This window comes from Magnolia sinica, chromosome 12, assembly GCF_029962835.1.
Source record: "Magnolia sinica isolate HGM2019 chromosome 12, MsV1, whole genome shotgun sequence".
NCBI classification, from domain to species: domain Eukaryota; kingdom Viridiplantae; phylum Streptophyta; class Magnoliopsida; order Magnoliales; family Magnoliaceae; genus Magnolia; species Magnolia sinica.
Genome location: NC_080584.1, coordinates 59937568 through 59961209, shown reverse-complemented (window position 1 = coordinate 59961209; position 23642 = coordinate 59937568). Strand labels below are relative to the sequence as shown.

Here is a 23642-nt window from a genome sequence, read left to right as displayed (position 1 = left end):
CAACAAGAATTTATAAACATTTAGTCCACGTATCTATGTTATTTACAAAAGCTAAGCATTGTACTGCTACCCACCCATTTGAAGCTTTATTAAACTATTGACTAACAATAATATAAAATATTCAAGATTTCCCAATTATTCCACTAAAATTGGCTCAAAAACATAACTAATCATAATTCAACTAGATATGCTACTGATTTAATACATTCAGCTCATCTTCATTAAGAGAGGACAATTCTCCTTGTGGATCGTCCTCTGATTCACCTTCCTGCTCTGAAACTTGAGCGACTTCCATACAATATTCCATACACCTTGCTATATTAGAATCTTATAATCTTGTCTTAACCTATAAACCCAAGTTGATTAAACCTTTCTTCTGTCATAGTAATTTATTGTTGATTTAATTAATGCTCATAACAAAAATAGAGATTTTATTTATTTATTTATTTTAATGGTACTCTCCTATGTGGTTTTGCACAATTGATTCCTTGGCTTTTGAAAGAATGAAGTTCTTTTTGTTATAGATGGTGCTAAACTACCATATTATAATCTGGTTCTCCAAATATGGAAGCGAATTTGATTCTAGAAAAGTTAAGACTTGGTGCATCTACTGTAAATGCTTATCCAGAGAGCCCCCCCTCATGTAAGATAGAAAGTTGTTTTGTATATACATGTTTGTTTGCACCTGTATTGTCGTATCCAAACTTTCTTTCAATGAAGGGTGTTGGGGGCCTTGCACAAAACCTTAGGATCTAGCCTTCCAAATCAAACCAGAATTATGGGATAATAAAACAATGAAATAAATCAAAGCATAAAGCACACCACACAAGAGATTTTTACGTGGAAAACCCTCAAAGAGGTAAAAACTACAGGACCTTGTTCAGATCAACAATTCACTATGAAGTAGAACGTTACAACCTTCTTCATTCACGTAGGAGTGGATAAACAATAAGAGAATAAAAGAAAAACAGAGAGATCTCACCGATCACGAGGACGTAGAAGCGTTGAGATGTCGAGTGCACAGTAGATCACCTCTACGAGCATAACCTCCCTTCCATAAGCTTCCTCTCTCTCTTTCTCTCTCTCTCTCTCACACCTTTGATAGCCCTAAACCCTTTAGCAAACCCTTGCAAAGCTTTAGGAAACCCTCTTGCATTACCTAGAGAGGCCCTAGGCACCCCTATTTATAGTTTAAGAAACTCCCTTTCGCACCCCTTGCGTAAGGGCCTCAGATTTTCGCAATCCGCGCAAGATCTGGACTCAAATCTGCGTAACCTCGACTGGTTGAGCAAAGTCCTTAATTGGTCAAGTGGCCCACTCGACCGGTCGAGCACCTCCCTCGACTGGTCGAGCACCACGAAAAAAATAAACCCAAAGTCGTTGGACTTTAGTCGAGCCAGGGCTCAACTGGTCGAGCACCACCCTCGATTGGTCGAGTGAGGCTCACGACCGGTTGAGCCTGGGAGGAAATCCCATCAAATCTCTCCATTTTCGACCTAGGAGGGATTCACCTTCTTCAAGCCAACTAGGTTTCTACAAACCTCAAACTTGCTTTTGAGGAAAGCCTTGGTCATCATGTCTGACCCATAATCGTCTGTGTGGACCTTCTCAAGCTGTAACACATTCTATTCCAAAGTATCCCTGATCCAGTGATATTGAATCTCTATATGCTTCGACTTGGAGTGCTGACTTGGATTCTTACTCAAGTGTATAGCACTTTGACTATCGCAATAGACCCGTGCTGCTCCTGCTTCAGGCTAAGTTCCTGTAGGAACCTCTTCATCCAAAGCATCTCTTTACATACTTCTATGACTGCAATGTACTCGGCCTCTGTTGTCGACAATGTTACGACCTTCTGTAACTTGATCTGCCAAGAAACCACTCCCCCTGCAAACGTGAATATGAACCCGGTTGTAGACTTCCTAGAGTTTATGTCGCCTGCCATATCTGCATCTGTGTAGCCCTCTAACACAAGTTTTCCGTCACCATAGCATAGGCTCAACCTGGATGAGCCTCTTAGATATCGCAGTATCCATTTCATCGCTACCCAATGCTCTTTGCGGTGACAACACCAACCGCATATGCTATGTCTGGGCGTGTACACACCATAGCATACATCAAACTTCCTACAGCTGATGCATAGGGTATCTTCTATATCTCTTCCACCCCTGCATTCGTCTTGGGACACTGCCTGTTGCTCAATCTGAAGTGACCATCTAGTGGAGTACTGACCGGCTTCGCTGCATTTATATTAAACCGCTCTAGGACTTTCTCAATATACCACTCTTATGACAGCTAAAGCTTCCTACTGCTTCTGTTACGGGTTATCTCCATTCCTAGGATTTGTTTAGCCGAGCCTAAGTCTTTCATCACAAACGACTTGCCTAACTCCTGTTTCAGCCTGTCTATCTTCTTAATATCTTTTCCCATGATGAGCATGTCATCAATGTATAACAGCAGAACTAAGAAATCACCATATGAGAACTTGCGCGTGAACACACAGTGGTCCGAATCCGTTCTGTCATACCCATGCTTCAACATAAATGAGTCGAACTTCTTGTACTATTGCCATGGAGCTTGTTTCAGCCCATACAAGCTCTTCCTCAGCCTACACACCATATGCTCTTTGCCCTTGACTTCGAACCCCTCTGGTTGGTGCATGTAGATCTCTTCTTCCAGGTCACCATGGAGGAAAGCAGTTTTAACATCTAGCTGCTCTATCTCCAGATCCATGCTAGCCGCCAACCTAAGCAACATACGTATGGATGTCATCTTTACCACTGGTGAGAATATCTCCTCGAAGTCTATACCTTTCCTCCGACCAAACCCTTTCACCACAAGTTTGGCCTTAAACTTCGTCTGTGAATTCTTCTGCTCAAGCTTCTTTCTAAACACTCACTTATTGCTCAAAACTTTGTTGCTCTTAGGCAGTTTCATCATATCATAGGTGTGGTTCTTATGTAAGGATTCCATCTCCTCTTGCATAGTTTTCAACCACTCCCTCTTATGCTCGTCGGCTAGGGCCTCAGAATAATTTTCTGACTTTTTCCCATTAGTGAGCATAATGTACTCATGCGGCGAGTACCTCTTGGACGACTGTTTGTCCTTAGATAACCTCTTTACCTGTGGCTCAACAGGTAGATCAAGTGGAGGTTGCTCTCCCGGTCCATCTTTTATAGGAACTCCCTCATCCTCTGCACCTTTCTGTACTCCCCCGTCATCAGGCACACAGGAGGAATAACTGGATCCATGTCCTCTAGCTTACCTGAACTAGGCTGGTTTTTCTCTGGCTTACCAATGCTTTCTATACATTGATCTTCAAGGAAAACCACATCTCTGCTCCTGACGAGCTTCTTCTCAGTTGGATCTCACAATTTGTAACCGAACTTTTCATCACTGTACCCCAAGAACACACAGTCTGATCTTCATATTGAGCTTGGACCTCTTGTCATTTGGTACGTGAACGGATAACCTGCATCCAAACACCCTGAGATGACTGTATGATGGATCTTGTCCAATCTACACCTTCTCGGGTACTTCTCCATTCAACGGGGCTGATGGAGACATATTTATCAGATACACTGCTGTGTGCATTGCTTCTCTCCAAAACATCTTGGACAATTTCGCATGGGATAACATGTATCTGATTCTCTCTACAATGGTGCGATTCATTCACTCAGCCACACTATTATGCTAGGGGGTCTTGGGAACCGTCTGTTCATTCCGTATACCCAGGGACTTATAATACTCATGAAAGTTGCCAATGTATTCACCACCATTGTCAGTGCGGATGCACTTTAATGATCTACCTGTCTCTCTCTCTCGACCATAACATGAAACAATTTAAACACCCCAAAGACCTCCTCCTTGGATTTCAAAGCATAAACCCAAACCCTCCTAGATACATTATCTATAAAAGTGACAAAATACAATGCCCCACCCAAGGTTTTTGTCCTCATAGGACCACAAATATCAGAATAAACCATATCTAATGTATGCATTTTATTAACATAAGAAGCAGATTTAATAGATGAAACTCTATGTTGTTTTTTTGATAAACAATCAATACAGGTTTTGAGAGGTATACTTATCACGTTTGGAAGGAGCCGCTTCCTCGCTAGTACCTAAAGCCATTTTTCACACATGTGGCCTAAACGCCTGTGCCACATATTAATAATTGAATTTTTCGCTGCGTTCAACCCACCCTTGCACACACTGACACTTGTCTTGTAAAGGGTGCAACACTTCTTTCCTCTGGCTGCGATCAACGAAACCTTGATGAGCTTCCAGCGCCCACCAGTAAATCGACTTTCATAGCCATCATCATCCAACCTTCCCATCAACATCAAGTTGAGGCGAAGGTCTGAAATGTGCCTCACATCCCTGAGAACCAATGTGCAGCCCACATTGGTCTTCACACAAATATCACCAACTCCTACGATCTTCAATACGCCAGAATTTTCCATCTTCACGGTCCCATAGGCATCTGACTTGTAGCTTGTAAAGAAGTCCCTGTGTGGGGTCGTATGAAACTAGGCTCCCGAATCTATCACCCACTCAGTATCCTGACTCGTAGCCGTGAGACATACATCGTGATCTGCTGAAAGAATAACGACAACGTCACCATTTGAAGCGACCGCAGTGGAATTTGATTCATCTTCCTTCTTTTTTCCTTTTCCTTTCTTGTCGTTCTTATTCTTACGACATTCATGCTTATAGTGGCCCTTCTTGCCACAATTCTAGTATTCAATATCCTTCCTGTTACTTGACTTGCCTCTTAATTTATCTCGGGCCTTTCCACCTTTTCTATCCTTTCCTCTCCCCCGTTATCGTGTCACAAGGGCCTCTTGTTGAGTAGACCCTTGAGACTTTCTCCTTATCTCCTCATTGAAGAGACAACTGGTTACTTGTTCTATGGATACCTTTCCATCTGGCGCGGAGTTACTTAGAGACAACACCAATGTCTCCCAACTGTCAGGCAATGAACTAAGCAATAGCAAAGCTTGCAATTCATCATTCAAGACCATCTTCATAGCGGAGAGTTGGTTCACTATATTGCTGATCTCATTCATGTGCTCAGCCAAAGAACCACTATTTTTTAACTGAAGATTCACAAGTCGTCGTATCAAGAAAATCTTATTACAGGTTGTCTTCTTCTCATACAGCCCTTATAATTTTAGCCATAAGCTAGTGGTTGAGGTCTCCGTAGACACATAGTGGAACATAGAATTGTCCAACCATTGTCTAATAAATCCCACCGCCTTCCGGTCCAATTTCTTCCAATCATCATATATCATTGTTGAGGGTCGAATATTGCATATCGGACCGATTACTACCTGATTTTACGTACATGATGATGCTTAATGCCCTGCTTTAATCTTGTTTTTGGTGCAAGGTGTATTTACGAGCACTGGACCGAAAAGGATGTTAAAAGCATGGATTTAACGCTCAGAATTCACCAAGGCATTGGACGGGACTACAGGGGACTGAGATCGGCAGATTTACACGCCAGAGATCGAGAAATCGAGAAACCGAAGCTCAAGTAGCCCAAAATTGGTCCGAATGCAAGATCACGGGGTTCCCACCATCCGTTCGTCGCAAAACTTCATACATAGCCAAGGGACCACAAATTAACCGTACACGTCAAAATTCAGTCCTTGGATCGGTGTGTAAGTGACCCGATGGATAAGATCGAACAATAACCATTAAGAAAGCATCTTGGACATCCTTGGGAGATCATGACCCAAACTCTGAATCGATGGAAAGAGCATGAAAAATGGTGGATACCCGTCAAATTTCACTTCTTTTGGATGGTACAGTAGGGAGAAATGAACGATAGACGTTTCTAAAAGGGAGAGTGGTAAATTTGTAAATAAGCAAAACTTTATAAGCTAGAGGTTTGCTTCAACGTTCGGTATCGACTCATCACAGGTTGATTGTGTGGCCCACCTAGAGTTTGGATCTACTTCATACTTTGACCCATAGGCTTATACTTTATTAAGAAAATGATGAGCGGAGTAGATCTTCGAAAATACCATCAGAAGTGGGCTCCACCTATTTTTTGCAAACTTTCCAAATAGAGCCGTGTGAAACGTCAGTGACGGACGTGCCATCCACTGGGTTGGGCCCTGCCCATCAGTAAGATCACTGATCCAGACCGTCCATGTGAATAACGGGGTTTATCTTCACCAAGAACTAGGTTACGGAATTTCAAAAGGGAGCAAGTATCCCATGGGCCACGTGAATGCAAGTCCAAACGGACCATTCTCAACCAAAATTCTGAGAGGAATCTGGTGGATGGAGTGGATTTCCCAAAAGTCATCTTAAGTGGGCCCCACCGAGAGTTCAGAGTTGGCTCGCGTACAGAGCCTGCATCTTTGTGGGCCGGTTCCGTGATCCCGATCACGGTCGGATTAATAATCCAAATTGTCCAATGTGTATCTCATCCAAAAACTCCCCCCTGAACGTTGTGTTTTTGGAAGGATATCAAGGAAAATGGTGCTATTTTGGCATGGTTTTTGGGCTGCGTAAATAGAATTACACAAGAAATATTTGTGGTGCACTTCAAAGTCGGTTGCTGTGCATTCCACCGACTGCTTCACGCACAGACTCTCCACCGACTCCAGTGACGGATTGCAACACTTATAAAAAGGAGAAGAAAAGAGAGAGTTGGAGAGAGCTGGGAGCTTGGACGTGAAGCACAAGACAGAGTTTGTTTTTTTTATTTTTGTTTTTTTCCTTTTCTTTTCTTTTGAGATTTAGTTGATCAAAATTATGCTGGGCTAAACCTCTTAGCTAGGGCTAAGAGGTGAAGCTTGTAGCGAGATGGGAGAACTATTTGCTTGTGCCTTTTGTTTAGATTGAATGGATTTTTAATTTAATTTTATTATGGGAATATTTTCAATTTTTAATGGTCTGTTGTGACTGAAATTATAATGGGTTTGCAATAGCTTTAAGTATTTCTTTTTCCTTATTTTGATTATGATGTCGGGAAGCCCTGTTGTTCGTCATCGTCTCACAGGCATGGTTGGATGTCGGTACCCTTCCTAACTTTCATAATCATCCGATTGGTTGGTAATTAGTTTAATTCTCTTGTTGCCATTATTTCCTAGGCATGGTTTGATGATGGAATCTACTCTAATTCATATACCTTTCATCTCCTTAAAATTATATCGGAGGAAGTTCGGTTTAATTTTCATGATTTTTGAAGCAGGCATAAATCTCCCTGATCTTTACAAATGGATCCTCTGAATCCCTAGTTTCTTATCTCCAATTTCTCTTAAGTTTTAGATTAATCTCTCACCATTATTCATCACTTTATATTGGATTTAGATTTCATCTTAGGCTAGTTCTATTTCTACCTAGTTTCAGGTAATGTAGGTATCAGTCCCTTGGGATTCGACCTTGGTCTCACCGAGTTTATTACTACATCACAACCCTATACTTGAGGAGTGAACATCCCACCTTTGATTTTGTTGATATGCCTTGAATTGGAGAATACAAGTCCTTGCAATAAAGCAAGTCCTCCATCTTAGCCTTCCATAAAGTCCAATTAGAACCATTGAGGCTGATCATCCTTGACGAACCACCTTCCATAATTCAGAACTGATCCCACTCCGTTCAATGAACTTATCTCTGATACCACTTTGTTGGGGGCCTTGTACAAAATCTTAGGATCTAGCCTCCCAAATCAAACCAGAATTATGGGATAATAAAGCAATGAAATAAATCAAAGCATAAACCACACCACACAAGAGATTTTTATGTGGAAAACCCTCAAAGAGGTAAAAACCACGGGATCTCGTCTAGATCAACAATCCATTATGAAGTAAAACGTTACAACCTTTTTCACTCACTCAGGAGTGGATAAACAATAAGAGAATAAAAGAAAAACAGAGAGATCTCACCGATCATGAGGACGTAGAAGTGCTGAGATGTCAAGTGCACAGTAGATCACCTCTACGAGCATAACCTCCCTTCCACAAGCTTCCTCTCTCTCTCTCTCTCTCTCTCTCTCTCACACACACACCTTTGATAGCCCTAAACCCTTTAGCAAACCCTTGCAAAGCTTTAGGAAACCCTCTTGCATTACCTAGAAAGGCCCTAGGCACCCCTATTTATAGTTTAGGAAACTCCCTTTCGCACCCCTTGCGAAAGGGCCTCAGATTTCTGCAGTCCGCGCAAGATCTGGGCTCAAATTTGCGTAACCTCGACTGATCGAGAAGAGTCCTCAACCGGTCGAGCACCACGGAAAAAATAAACCCAAAGTCGCTGAACTTTGAGTCGAGCCAGGGCTCGATTGGTCGAGCACCACCCTCGACCGGTCGAGTGAGGCTCATAACCGGTCGAGCATGGGAGGAAATCCCATCAAAGGGTTTGTCTATTTGATTTTGAATTTTGAACTATGGTTAAGGGCATGTTCATATGAACCTTAGACTTGCATTGTGGCAGATAGTTTATCAGTAATGCTTTCCTCTTTTTTCAAATAGGTGTTTGGGTCATAAATAATGTTAGGAGGAATTTTGTTTTTTCTGCCCCAAATAGTTATTGGTTTCATTCAAGTACTACAAAAGGACATCCATGACAATTTTGGTAGAATGCAATCCATCTTCTGTGTGGAGGGGTGTTCTTACCTTGAGGATGCATAAAGATGTCTTTTTCTAGTGATGTTGTTACATGATAGACTTATTGGCTTCTTACTTCTCAATAAACCGGCTTTAGATCCGGTGTTTTGGGGGGTCTAACATTTCAATGGGAATTATCAGGTTCATTACATGTTTTCCATCTCACAAGGACTTATTTTATTTATCCTTGGGAAAAGAGCCATACTGTTGATACTGTAGTCATTTCGTTCATGCGGCCCTGACTGTAGGGCCCACCTTGAAGTATGTATTGTATATCCACACCATCCAACCGTTTTTCCAGCTCATTCTAATATATAAAACCAAATATGAAGTAGATCCAAATATCAAGTGGACCACACCATAGGAAACACTAGTGATTGAATGCCCACCATTAAAAACTCCCTAGGACCCACCATAATGTTTGTTTCTCATCCAACCTGTTGATAAGATCACACAGACTTGGATGAAGAGAAAGTAAATTTCAGCTTGATAGAAAACTTTTAAGGCCCAAAAGGAGTTTTTATGATCAATCACCATTCTTTCCTATAGTGATCCACTTCAGATTTGGATCTGCTTCATTTTCTGGTTCATATCCTAAAATGAGCTGGAAAAATGGATAAACGAAGTGCATATACAATACATACATCAAGATGGGCCCCACAGTCAGGGCTGCACCATGTTGGGTGAGGCAAGGCTGAACCTAATCCACTTCCTTACAGATCTGCCCATGCATCAGCACTGATCCAAACCATTGCTCTGTCACGGCCTACCTTGAAGGGACTGTGTCATGAATGTCATCTTTGCACGACATTTCCAGATTTTGAATTTGTGAAGTTTATACAAAGGCTTAAGGCATCAATTATCCAAATGAAAAAGAAAGCCCAATATTAATGGCCCAGATCTTCCAACCTAAGAAAATTTTGACTCATGGTCCATCCACTGAAGACCCCAACAGACCAATGGTTTGGATAACCTTGCCATCAGTCCCACTTATATCAAATAAAGACTCTCTGTTAGTGTGTGATACGCTACCTAAGGATATCTGCCATATATTCATGTCATTTACCTTTTAGTTTGTGCATATGGGCTCCGTGAAGCATGAGCTCTGTTTATATTCTTACAGATTAGAACCTTGCAATTGTCAATTTGTGTTAGTATCATTATCAATTTTTTTCCCATCTAGAAACTTATATTTTATTTATTTATCTTTGTTTTTTTTTCCCCCTCTCTTTACACCGGCTCCTCAAGTGACAACTGCAGTGAATATTAGCGTAATCAATTTCTCTCTTCTTTCTTTATTTATCTCCTATAATTTAAAGATGCTACTCCTCTAATCTACTCAAACAATACTTTTGAAGTGCTATTCTTGATTTCTAGCCTTTTTCAAGTCAGCATTTGCATGTGCTATACATAGGATTGAAATTCAGTTATTAGTCTAATAAAGTAGAAAGGAGTGTATTATAGTTTCGTTTAGAGAATTTTATGATAAACTACCAACTTATTATAAAATTAAACTCTTGTACCATTTTCCAAAGGTTTTCAACAAGCTACCTGACTAATCTAAATAATTATCATTAAAATACCTTCCCTTATATTTCTCAATGGGGATGAGTGATGCCCTGTGGGCAAAGGGGTGGGCGGGACAGGTGAGTCCCATTGTGATGTTTATGTAAAATCCATCCCAACTAACAGATCTCTTACCAGCCCATGATCCAAAATCATCTCCATTCATGATTCTAGTGGACCTCATGATTGGAATCAATGTACAAGGCAACACTCACCCTCTAAACTGTTTCCATTGGTGTGGCCCACTAGAATCACGGGGGCCTGATTTTTGAACTCATGACAAACTTTTGGTGTCACATCTAATTGTTGGAGTGTATTTCATATGATCATTTTATACATCTTCTTATGCTAATAGATTGAAAGAATTCTAAGGCATGGAACATTGGCACCCCTAAATTATATTCACCTTTATACATCTTATGATAATTTGGAAGACTACTAAAGCCTGGAACACTAGCACTTCCTTTCATGCTGGCAAATATTACTGACGATGCACATGCACATAGCCATTGTATGAATGGAATTTATGTTCCTCAATTGAAACCATCCAAATAGCAAGGCTTCCATGTCACACCTAAAATATCATACAAAATCAATGATGGTAAAGAGTAAATGGCCGAGAGCTCTGTACATGTAGACACATCATTCAATAATCTAAATTGTTGATTTAATGGGCCCAACAAAAATGGAGGTTTTCCAAGAAGTCTCCAATATTGACTCTTTTATTCAAATAGATGGTTAAGAGGATAAAGTAGACCATCCATCCACATTTGATGGGAAAGTGCCCAGTTATTGAAGCGTTAGAATTTCCCAATTGGAGATTTTCAGGGCACTCCCTATCCGTGGTAGGCCCTCAGATCAACAGTTCAATATTTTGAACCATAACACTCCCTATGTGCAAAACCTAGCTATCTAGTAATCTATACATTGATGGACTGGTCTAATTTCTCATTTGATATTTTCCTTTCTGGAGAGGATATTATAGCCATTCAATAGATCTTTTTCTATTTTAATTTTCTTGTAATTCATTTATTGTTTAACCTATTAACTCTACATCTACTTTTCCTCTTAGGTATTTAGAGTTGTTGTAGCTGGTTTTCTGATATTTTTAGTTCAGTTATCAAATGTGAAGGCTCTGGCATGTTGTTAATACTTGTCTTTCCTCTTCTATTTACAAGGTGAGGTAAATAATATATTTCCTTACTTTATACATCACTTACTAAATTTGAAAACTTTTTCCCATCACACAAATTGGATACTGACTAAACTAAAATAACTCAGGCCATAAAATTGGCTATTTCATACCTTCAATCAATGAATTGAAAAAAAGAAAGGAAAAAAAAAGCCTAATAACTCAAATTGAAAATAACAAATGGAGAATGCATTCCACTCTTTTGTCCTTAATATTCTATTATGAACCTTTTAATCTTTCTTCTTTTTCCCTCCTTTGGAGCAATCTATGTAATAAATTATTTTTGTGTAGTAGTATATTTTGGGTGAAATAAAAGAAATTCCATACTACATGCATAAATCCAAGCTCCACTCGAACTTGAAAGTATTTAAAACTAATGAGTTATGTACAGAGTCATTAGTGACAGATTAAAAGGGTTTCAGGGCTTTCGGCATAGTGGGGTGAATCCTTCAATCTGCTACGTAATAGCTGCACTAGTAAAATGTTGCGAGATTGCTAATGCAAAGAATGAAAACTACCTCCAACGACACTATCAAATTAATGTAAGCTATTCAAATTGACTATTCATCAGACTCATTAATGGTTTGTAATAAGCTGCTCTGTGTGTAGCCATCAAACAAATCATCCGGTGCATTCCCAAAATTGTTGACATTGGACTATCATAACATTATAGTGAATGGCCTGCAAATACAGAGCTGAAAAAAAAAAATGAACGTCCATTCACATTCAACAGGCAACAATACAGAGGAAACTAGAATGCTAGGATTATGATATCTTTGATGATATCAGGATATGTTTAAATTCATTGAAAGTTTATCTTTGATTTTGTATAGTTGTATATAAACATTAGTTCTCCATGGGATACAAACACAAGTTTTCCACCATATATGTAGTTCTATCATTATCTAGGCCCATACATTGTGTGGCCCACCTGATAAAAGATTTACCAATGATTGTTGTGTGTGGTGAAGTTGGGCTAAGCAACAAGCAAGGGGAAATCATTGCAGTGCCAATTTACATAAAACCAATGTAATTGCTGCATGTTTTTGTCTTACATTTGCTTTTCTTATCCTCTATGGAATGTAGGTTTGCAAGCAGCTGGGCGGTTGTTCATCTTTACAACATGTGTTTCGGCTCCTCAAGAACTAGAAAGGTTCAGCACCTTGCTTATTTCTTTGTTTTATATTTATCTTTCCGAGTTCTATATCGTCATGGTTTATTTTGTTTGAACTACTACTCATTGTTTGTATAATTTGGATTGAATACATCACATTCAAGTTGTTTGCTTGAAACAGATCACAAAACACTCTGTCTGGGAGGCATGAGATATTTGGCTTAGTCTTTATTTAGATTTCATGATGTTTGTTTGAATCTTGTTGGCTTAGGGTATTTGATTGCCTAGACCCACAGACTCTCATAGCATTTATTTCTTAATAAATAGTGAAAGGGGTAGGGCTGTAAACGGGTTTAGGGGTGTCAACAGGCCAGTTTAGGGCCGGGCCAAGCTTCGGGTAAGACATTTTTAGGGGTGTCAATGGGCAGATTAGGGCCAGGCCAAACTTTATCCAAGCCTAGTGCAGGCCCATGAAGATCCAAAATAGTCTAGCTCAAGCCTGGCTCGTTAATGTCTTTGAAGTTCTTGAGCCCAAGCCCAAGGGTTATGTGTGTAGAGAGAGGGGTCTTAAGGTGCGGCCAGCTGAAGTCGGCCCCACCATAATTGATGTAGAGCAGGCCGCGGACAGTTTCATGGCCAAGATGGATCAGAAAAGGTCTGGTCGATGACAGAAGTGATCCGGACCATCGGACCTTAGATCGGGCGTATCTCACAATCCGAAATGAGCTTCAGCCAACCAACTCGGCTATGCCAGGTTGCGCAAGCCGGATTTGTGAAATACCCCTGGATCGACGGTCGTTTCCCTATTTTAATTTTGTTTTTACTATTAATAGTAAGTTTTAGTTTGATTATAACTCTTCATCCTTTGGGCTTTAGGAGTTGTGTCCAACGTGAAAAGAGCTTAGAATAATTAGGAGAACGGTTTGGTGAAGCCAAATAGGACACTTACTATTTTTGGCCGAAAACTTTGCGCACTAGTAGACATCACGACTGTCTATAAATAGTAAGTTTACTATTTATAGTAAGTCGCGGATTCTAGGAGTTTTAGTTGTAGTTTGATTATGATTTCTTTCCCATTGCTTGGTACCCCTATTTAAAGGGTTGTGAACTCGTTTTTATTAATTAATTAATCAATTTCGAAATTAGTAGAATTTATTTTTATTTTTTGCTTTCTTTCTTCGTGGATTCGAGAAGTCTCTGTGAGGAGTCTAGAGAAGCTCTTTGGATTCGGAGTAGTTATCGTCATCACATTCATCACTACGTCAATTGGTATCAAAGCGAGGATTCTCCTCGGGCCAATGACAAACAATGAAGGTATGAATCAAAATCCTGTGGATGATGATCTAGGGATTCGTTATCTTTCGGAAAAAATGGAAGCTTTCTACCGGGAGAGTCAGTTGACCATGCAAGGGCTGCAGGTAATCCTCGAGTGTCTTGCGAATGCGCTACTTCCGCCCCGAGCCCTAAGAGGTGCTCCACCACCCGTGGTTGCTGTACGACGCAACTCCCATTTTCATAGAGCACTACCAGTGGCAAACCGTAGGGCTACACCAGATAATTCAAGTTCTAGAGACGAGGATATTAATGTGGGTTTTACCCGACGACCAATTCATAGAGGCAATCATCTAGATCGTGCTGAGAGAGACTATCGAGGTAAGGCTAAACTTCCTAGTTTTAATGGTTTATTACGTATAGAAGATTTTCTCGATTGGCTAACCGAGGTAGAGAGATATTTTGATTATATGGACGTGGCAGATCATAAAAGGGTAAAATTGGTAGCGTTTAAATTAAAATTTGGTGCTTCTACATGGTGGGAACAATTACAACTCTCACAAGCCCGTCAGAACAAGGCGCCCATCTCATCATGGCCACGGATGAGACGTCTTCTTCGATCATGATTTCTCCCCAGTGATTATGAGCAGATATTATTCCAGCAATATCAAAATTACCGACAAGAAAATTGAACTGTCAAAGATTACACTGAAGAATTCCAACGGCTGAGAAGGTGGCACGCTTTATAAGTGGGTTGCGACTGACAATTCAGGATTGAGTTCAGATGTACTCAGTCGGGACCGTGGATGAAGCAGTTCAATTGGCGAGTAGGGCAAAAACCCAACTTGCAAGAGCTCCTGCTCGTCCATATCCTTCAATTCGATCCCCCCTGATGGATCTCACGCAGGATCCAGTGCTGGCGCGATGAAAAGATCCAGTAGGAGAACGTCCTCAACTTCCTACAACCACAAACCGTGATACGGGGAGCAGCTTATCCAGACCTCAACGTGCAACACCCACAACAGCGGGCCCGAGTAGGATTCCAAATCCTTATGCTCGGCTAAGGTCGAACAATTGTTACTGTTATGGCTAGCCAAGCCACTTATTAAACACTTGTCCTCAACGGCCTGCAACACACTTGACTATAAATGAAGGGGACATTGAAGATGAGGCCGTAGAAGAAGATCATGACTTTGATGAACATGAACAAATCACTGAAGAAATAGCAGGTGGCAATGAAGTGACGGGCGAGGATCGTGGCGAATTTCTAGTCGTGAGGCGATACTGTATGCCCCCACAAAAGGAATTACATCCATAACGATATAATATATCTTGTACTCGGTGTACTGTCAATGGAAAGGTCTGTGATGTGATCATAGACAGTGGTAGTAGTGAGAACTTCGTCTCAAGAGTGATGGTCGACAAGTTATAGCTACCAACGACGAAACATCCTTCTCCGTACTCAATTGGCTAGATAAAAAAGGTGAATGAGACCAAGGTAATTGAACAATGCACTATCTCATTTTCAATTGGCAAAAATTATAAGAATTACATACTTTGTAACGTGGTCGACATGGAAGCTTGTCATCTGCTACTCGGTCGACCCTGACAGTCGGACCGTGATGCGACCCATCGGGGATGAGATAATGTTTACATATTCATCAAGGAAAATTGAAAAATAATCCTTGTCCTTATGGCACCAGAGAACCACCTTAAAGCCTCTATAAAGTGGAGGAGAGTTCCCTCTTGACCATTCGGGATTTCATAGAGGAATCCAAGGAGACCAGCGAGGTATACGCCATAGTGGTGAAGGACAAGGAAGAGGAACCCTCAAACATCCCTCTAAGTTTAAGACTGTTGCTAAACGAATTCAAAGAAGTCTAGCTTGAGGATTTACCTGATGGATTGCCCCCATGAGGGACATCCAACATCACATAAACCTCCTCTCTGGGTCTAGCTTACCCAATCGCCCTCATTATCGGATGAGTCCGAAAGAGTATGAGATACTTCAGGGGCAAGTGGAGGAATTGATCCGTAAGGGTCTCTTGAGAGAGCATGAGCCCATGTGCCGTACCAGCATTATTAATGCCAAAAAAAAGATGGAAGCTGGTGCATATGTGTCGACAGCCGGGCAATCAACAAAATTACCATCAAATATCGGTTCCCAATACCACAGTTGGACGACATGCTTGATATGCTAGAAGGGGCCAAGGTGTTCTCTAAACTAGATCTAAGGAGTGGGTACCATCAGATTCGTATTCGACCCGGTGATGAGTGGAAAACGTCATTCAAGACTAAGAAAGGGTTGTATGAGTGGCTGGTCATGCCCTTCGGCTTATTGAACACACTAAGTACTTTTATGCGTTTGATGAATCAAGTTTTAAAACCATTCACTGGCCGATTTGTGGTAGTATATTTTGATGACATATTGATAGATAGTCAGGATGAGGCGGAGCACAGGAAACATCTTAGGTAGGTGCTGCAGGTCCTACAAATTAACAAGTTGTACCTCAACTTGAAAAAGTGTAGTTTTTTAACTGACAGCCTGTTGTTTCTAGAATTTATTGTAACGTTCACAGGCATTCGTGTGGACGATGAAAAGGTGCGAGCTATTAGGAAATGACCGATCCCGACAAACATTCATGAGGTAAGGAGTTTTCACGGGTTGTGACTTTCTATCGTCGATTTGTTCGAGATTTTAGCACCATAGTCGCGCTTATGACAGATTGTATGAAAAAAGGACCGTTCCAATGGGCCGATAAAGCTGACAAGAGCTTTCATGAGATCAAGCATCGTTTGTCTACAACACCGGTTTTGGTGCTTCCTAATTTTGACAAATTGTTTGAGGTTGAGTGTGATGCTTCATACGTCGGAATTGGAGGAGTATTATCACAAAAAGGCAGGCCGGTAGCCTTCTACAGCGAGAACTTCAGTGAAGCCCGAAAGAAGTGGTTGACTTATGAGCTTAAGTTGTACGCAGTTGTTCAAGCGCTGCGACATTGGCGGTATTATCTAATTCAAAGAGAGTTTGTTTTATACAATGACCATCAAGCATTAAAGTCTATTAATAGTTAGACTAATGTGAATCATGTGCATGCTAGATAAGTTGTGTTTTTACAAGAATTCACGTTCGTTCTGAAGCATAAGTTAGGGCAACAGAATAAGGTGACTGATGCACGTAGCCGTCGTGCATCACTACTTGTTACGATGAGCAACGAAGTGGTCGACTTCGACTGTCTCAAGGAGCTGTATGTCGAGGATGATGACTTCAAAGATTCTTGGATAAAGTGCCAAGAAGGTCACCATAGTGACCTTCATATACAAGACGATTTTCTCTTCAAAGGGAATTGATTGTGCATTCTCGAAGTTCTCTAAGGGAACAGATTATTCAGGAGCTATATGGAGGTGGCCTCGGTGGACACCTTAGGCGAGACAAGAAGCGAGCTCTTGTAGAAGAGCGGTATTACTGTCCGCAATTAGTACGTGATGTGGAAAAAGTCGTACAACGTTGTCATGTTTGTCAGACCTCCAAGGGGCAATCTCAGAATACGGGCCTGACAATCCTTGGAAGGATTTATTAATGGTCTTCGTACTTGGTCTCCCATGAACACAACGTGGCATGGATTCGGTGTTCGTAGTGGTAGATCGTTTCTCCAAGATGATATACTTTATCCCATGCAAGAAGACCCTTGATGCAACACACGTGGCGAATATATTCATTAGGAAGGTCGTACGGCTACACGGGGTCCCCAAGACCATTACTTCTGATCATGACACGAAGTTCATTAGCCACTTTTGGCGGACTTTGTGGACTCAATTCGATACACGACTTCAATTCAGTAGTGCTTACCACTCACAGACTGATGGGCAGACCGAAGTTGTGAATTGCACATTGGGAAACCTCCTTCACTGTATTTTAGGAGAAAAATCGAAGCAGTGAGATTTGACCTTGTCTTAAGCAGAGTTTGCATTTAATAACATGGTGAACCGCTCGAAGGGAAATCACCGTTCCAGATTATCTACGGACGAGTACCTCACCACACACTTGACTTGGTCTCTCTGCCCAAGCACCCAGGCACGAGCATTGCAGCAAAACATATGGTAGACAAGATCATGGGCATCCATGCGGAAGTGTAGACTAAGCTACATGCCTCGAATGAGAAGTATAAGGAACAAGCGGACAAGCACCGACGATAAAAAGTATTCGAGGTGGGCGACCGCGTTATGGTTCATCTGCGTAAAGAGAGATTTCTGATCGGGACGTACAACAAGTTGAAAAATAAGAAGATTGGACCCATCCCAATCATTTGAAAGATCAATGACAACGTTTATGTTGTTGATCTTCCAGATGACATGGCGATCTCACGGACTTTCAACGTCGCGGACCTGACTGAGTATCATAAACTAGAGCAGGATGAGAACTCGAGGACGAGTCTTTTAAAGTGGAGGGGAGTGATGTAGTGCAGGCCGCAGACAGTTTCATGGCCACGATGGATCAGAAAAGGCCCAATCGATAACAGAAGTGATCCGAACCGTCGGACCTTAGATCGGGCGTATCTCACAATCCGGAATGAGTTATCAGGCGTAAAATATATGATTTTAGGGTAGAATGAGCTACTTTAGCCAACCAACCAGGCATAGCTGGGTTGCGCAAGCCGGATTTGCGAAATACCCCTGGATCACAGTCGTTTCCCTGTTTTAATTTCGTTTTTACTATAAATAGTAAGTTTTAGTTTGATTATAACTCTTCATCCGTCGTGCTTTAGGAGTTGTGTCCAACGTGAAAAGAGCTTAGAATAATTAGGAGAACGGTTTGGTGAAGCCAAATAGGACACTTACCATTTTTGGCCGAAAACCTTGCGCACTAGTAGACATCACGACCGTACATAAATAGTAAGTTTACTATTTATAGTAAAGTCGCATTCTAGGAGTTTTAGTTGTAGTTTGATTATGATTTCTTTCCCATTGCTTGGAACCCCTATTTAAAGGGTTGTGAATTCGTTTTTATTAATTAATTAATCAATTTCGAATTTATTTTTATTTTCTGCTTTCTTTCCTCGTGGATTCGAGAAGTCTCAGTGAGGAGTCCAGAGAAGCTCCGTGGATTCGGCGTAGATATCCTGATCACCTGGCTCATCACCCCATTTTAGCCGTAGGGACTAAACAAGGCCCAGTATGTGATTCGGGTGGGCCATATGAAGGAAACAGTTGGGAGAGTGATACCCACCCTTTATTTTTACATAGCCCGCTAAGATGTTTAAGAGGGGTGATATCGATCATTGATTATCTTCAGGCCCACCATGATGATTATTTAAAATCCACTCCAACTTTTACATGGCAAACTAAAATTTAGACTGGGCTGACGGGCTTCTATACACTATCCAAGCCTAGTCCGGTTGAGAAATGGGCTGGAGCTTTAAGCGTGAGCCCAACCCTCCAGCACGATACCTCAGTCCAAGCCAGGCCTGACCTGAAATTGCTAGAGGCTAATATTGCGGCTATTGACAGCCCTAGATATTGCCAAATATATACAATATGTGTGTTAGACGGGTAAATGGATATCTGATTTATCACAGTCACCATCATCTCAACTAAAAAGATCTATTCACAAAATCTCATCACTCTCACAGCCAGGAAAGGGAGATACATCACCGTATAAAACAGCCAGCGGAGAGAAGAAGTTGAATCAATCAGTAATGTTACATGCGTTTATGGTAATTAAATTATCATGCATTTGAGATGTGTGTGGCCCACCCATCATGTGTATGTACAATCATTCTATACATCTAGTGGATCTCCTCATACAGTACATCCCGTACAGCGTATTTAGATGGTCCTCATCATGAGTTTTTCCTTTTGTGTGAACTTTTGGCTATCTCTGATTCATTGCCTGTTGGGTCCCATCAAATGGACGAGCATAGATATTTTATTATTATTTAAACATGTTTGGGGAGCCTATTTGTAGTGTCCACCGTATTGCGGCTGATATATAGTGCCAATGAGAGAGATTAATACTCTTGAGAGAATATGACCTGCCATGCTCATACACATCCGGTTAGTAAATGGGCCAAATATACGCATGAATCTAACCCTTCTAAATTGTGGGCCCCATGAAAGCTGTGATGTATCCCCTTAATCCCATGGGATCGTTCTGGCCAAACACGCCCTTGGAATTTCGGTCTTTGACGGTACTCTAGAGGTGGAGTGTTTAACGGAGAGCGGATTAGCTGGTGGGCGTTACCCTTACTGTGTAAGGCCCACCTTGATGAATTTATTTCCTATCCAAGCGGTCCATCCGTTTTTTTCAGCTCATTTAAGTATTATATCCCAAACTTAAACACATCCAAATCTCTTGTCAACCACACCACTGGAAAAAAGTGATGAATGTTCATTAAAAGCTTTTTTAGGTCACAAAAGTTTTAAATAAAGCTAATGTTTGTATTTTCTCTTTATTTATCCAGTTCTGTTTGACCTTATCAATAGGTTTTATGGCATATAAACATTTTACATATCTGCTTACCGTGGGCCTTTGGAAATTTTTATTGGTTGGTATTCAATCATCACTGTTTCTTGTGGTGTGATCCACCGGAGATTTGGATATGCTTAATTTTTGGCTATATGTCCTAAACTGGGCTTTAAAAACGGATGGACGGAGTGGATATACAACATATGATAACGGTGGGCCATACAATAACGGTAACACTTGCTAAGCTGTTACCCTGTAACACGTAAGCCGCGCCCAGTTTCACGCGTTAGCTGGGCCCCTAATCTACGTGGACCAATAGCAAGCAGGCTGGCGTGCACTCTCATTTTCCTTGCAGATGTTGTAAGTTGTCTGGAACATCGAAACCGACCTTAGGCTAGAAAGGCTATTAATGAGCTGATGGGTATGATTTCAGAGACAGTCTCTTCATGGTGGGACCCACCTTCTACATGGCTCTTATGTCCTGCAATAGCAACACTTTGGGCGGAAACGCAGTCCTGAATGTTAGGTCAGCATGCCGCCGGTGGTGGACTAAGATTCCGTAGTGACCCCTTCAGATCTTGGCAGTGTTCAGTGCTAGAAAAAGCTCTGTGGGCCACTCTATGATGTATTTATTTCATCCACAGTCTATCTATTTTTTTCATATCATTTTAGGAAATGATTCATAAAAAGAATATATATATATATATATATATATATATATATATATATATATATATATATATATATATATATATATATATATAAAATTTAAGATGGACCACATCTTGAGAAACAGCAGTTATTAGATACTCACCATTAAAAACCTTTTAAGAGGCCACAAAAGTTCTGCATCAAAAAGATATTTTATATTTTCCTTTGTCCAGGTTTATGTGACCTAAATAGTAGGTTGAATGGCAAGTGAATATTACCGTAGGTCGGTCGTACAAAGTTTTAAATGGTAGGCATTCAATCACCACTCTTTCATGTAGTGTGGTCCACCTCAGCTTTAGATCTGACTCATTTCTGGACTTATACTTAAAATCAGCTGAAAAAAATGAATGAACGGCGAAGATCAGACACATACATTATGGTGGGTTCACATAGCTTTTTCAGCACCTACCAGTACTGAGCGAGGATCGAAGGGTCATTGCATATAGGATGGCGCTGTAAGACACCTATGGTGGAAGATCATTATTGTACATCTTTTGACCATCCATTTGTAGATTTTTCCGATGGGCCGCACCAAGAGCACAAGGGTTCCAACTAGAAGTTTGTATATAAGATCACTATGTTGCATATCTTTCATCAAATCCATCAATCACGTGTAACTCACGGAAATAAAGTGAAATACAAATATCAGCTTGATTCAAAACTCAGGCAGGCCACACCATGTGAAATTAAAGATTGTAGGTGCAGTTTTACATTGTTCCTATTGGTGTGGACCACTTAAATTTCATATTCTTCTGATAGTTAATAAGGTTCAAATATGGGTTCTCACCAGTTGAATGAGGTGGATTTACGTGTACAACTTGGTGGGCTACACATAGCCGAGGTATTTTGCGCTTCTGCGTAAAGGTCCAGCTATATAACTGCTATATTGAACTGCTATATTGACGTGAGGCATGTGTTACATTCAAACCGTCTATCCATTTTGTGAGCTTGTTTAAGGTTTGAGAAGAAAAATAAGGTAGATCTAACCATCAAGTGGACTATACTGCAAAAAAACCAAAAAAAATTTAAAAAAAAAACAAAAGAAATACACCAAAAAACAAAGTGGGGGATTGGACGTCTACCATTGATACCCTATTTGGGTCACATAAGTTTTGGTTCCATATGAAATTTGTTTTTTCATTTGTTTTTCTAGATTAGATGGAAAATAAACGTTATAGTAAGCCCTATGATTTGTTTAACGGTGAAAATCATTATCTCCACTGCTATTTGTGGTGTGGTCCACATGATATTTGGATATGATTTACTTTTTGGATAATGCTCTAAAATAATCTCTAAAAATAGATTAACGGCGTAGATATAATATATACATTACTGTGGGGCCATGTAACTTTCATCACCTTTGAACCGTTCGCACCACTCGGAGCTCGAGGAGTGTCAGTGCTCGTCTTCGCACGACACGTATCTACGTTAGCTATACAGCTGGTGTTAGGTACACCAGCCAATCCGCTTCTCAAATCTGCCGTCTCATTATTTAATTTCTTGTCACATTCACCGAGACCTAATTTTCAAATCTTTAATTAGAATCATTAGTCGATTAGTATTGTATATTGAATTTACTTTTCTGTTGTTTAGAGTGTTATATTCAAAGCCACCCATCTGCCACACACTGCCTCGGCCAAAAGATTCTACAGTAGTGGTTAGCCTTTCAGTTTGCATAAGTGGATTTTACTGTTCAATGATCCAAACCCTCAATATTGTGATCCTACTTGTGTATGATCAATGGAAAAAATAAAAATAAAATTAAAAAAGTCTAAGAGATGGACAAATCGTTGATCTTTCAATAGTTGGGAATCAGTGAAAGGGTTAAGAAAGAAACTACGGCTAGGTCTTCCATTCAATCAATTAAATCCTATATAATCCTTGGTTGGTAGGACATCCATGGTGAGGCCCACCATACCAACGTCTGGGATCAGTTAAACAAGTGAGCCACGTGCAGAAACTGAAAGCCCAAACGTGTTGTACAGTACTCCACCCAAATATTGTAGAATACGTCCTTGTTCCCCATGTGCATAATTGTATACTAATTTTGATGTGGAGTTCCATCATTGACTTGTCTCGGTGCATCTGCGACTACTGGTTTCCGTCTTTGTTGCTAGATTGAGAGGTGCCATTGAAAGAACTTTAAGAAAAAAAAGGTATATACATCGTTCCGACATTTGCTACCGCCATTTGATTTAGCTATTTTCTTCTCAATTCATTTAATGCTATTGTAGTTGTTATTGTATTTTATCATAAACATGTCGTGGCTTTCGCCCCAATTATAGTGATTATGATTACTTGAATCATGGGTTTATGATTCTTACAGGTGCCAGACTTGTTATCATTTTCCCCAAAGACAGTGAAGAAGAAAATCTATGCTGTCACCCGTGGTTCAATGATTTTGCATGGAAGTACCTCTATTATACCGTTTGCAAAACAAATTCTACAATTTCCCCCAGTTGGTGCAAATATAATTTTTCTCCAATGATAATTCTCATAACCAGCAACTCTATTAGATCCAGCTATGTGTATGTATATGTACATGAGCTGAGCTGAGCTGAGCTGAACCGAATTTGACCCAAGTTTCGTTTGGCTTGGTTATGTGATACCCCATGTCAAAGCTTTACACGAGCTGAGCTTCAACCCTATCCTTACTATTTGATCTTGATTTGGTCCAGGTTATACAAGCTTCGACCC

General features: G+C 40.6%; 1 protein-coding gene across 1 annotated transcript in view; it reads left to right on the top strand.

The window, feature by feature from the left end:
• The window catches only part of LOC131220101 (disease resistance protein SUMM2-like), a 36825-nt gene extending 13392 nt beyond the window's left edge, over positions 1 to 23433 (top strand). Inside the window, exons 3-4 of the mRNA XM_058215070.1 lie at positions 12469 to 12596; positions 23272 to 23433. Coding sequence (XP_058071053.1) covers positions 12469 to 12596; positions 23272 to 23433 — 290 coding nt within the window. The remainder of the gene's footprint in view (positions 1 to 12468; positions 12597 to 23271) is intronic.
• Positions 23434 to 23642: the final 209 nt, after the last annotated feature.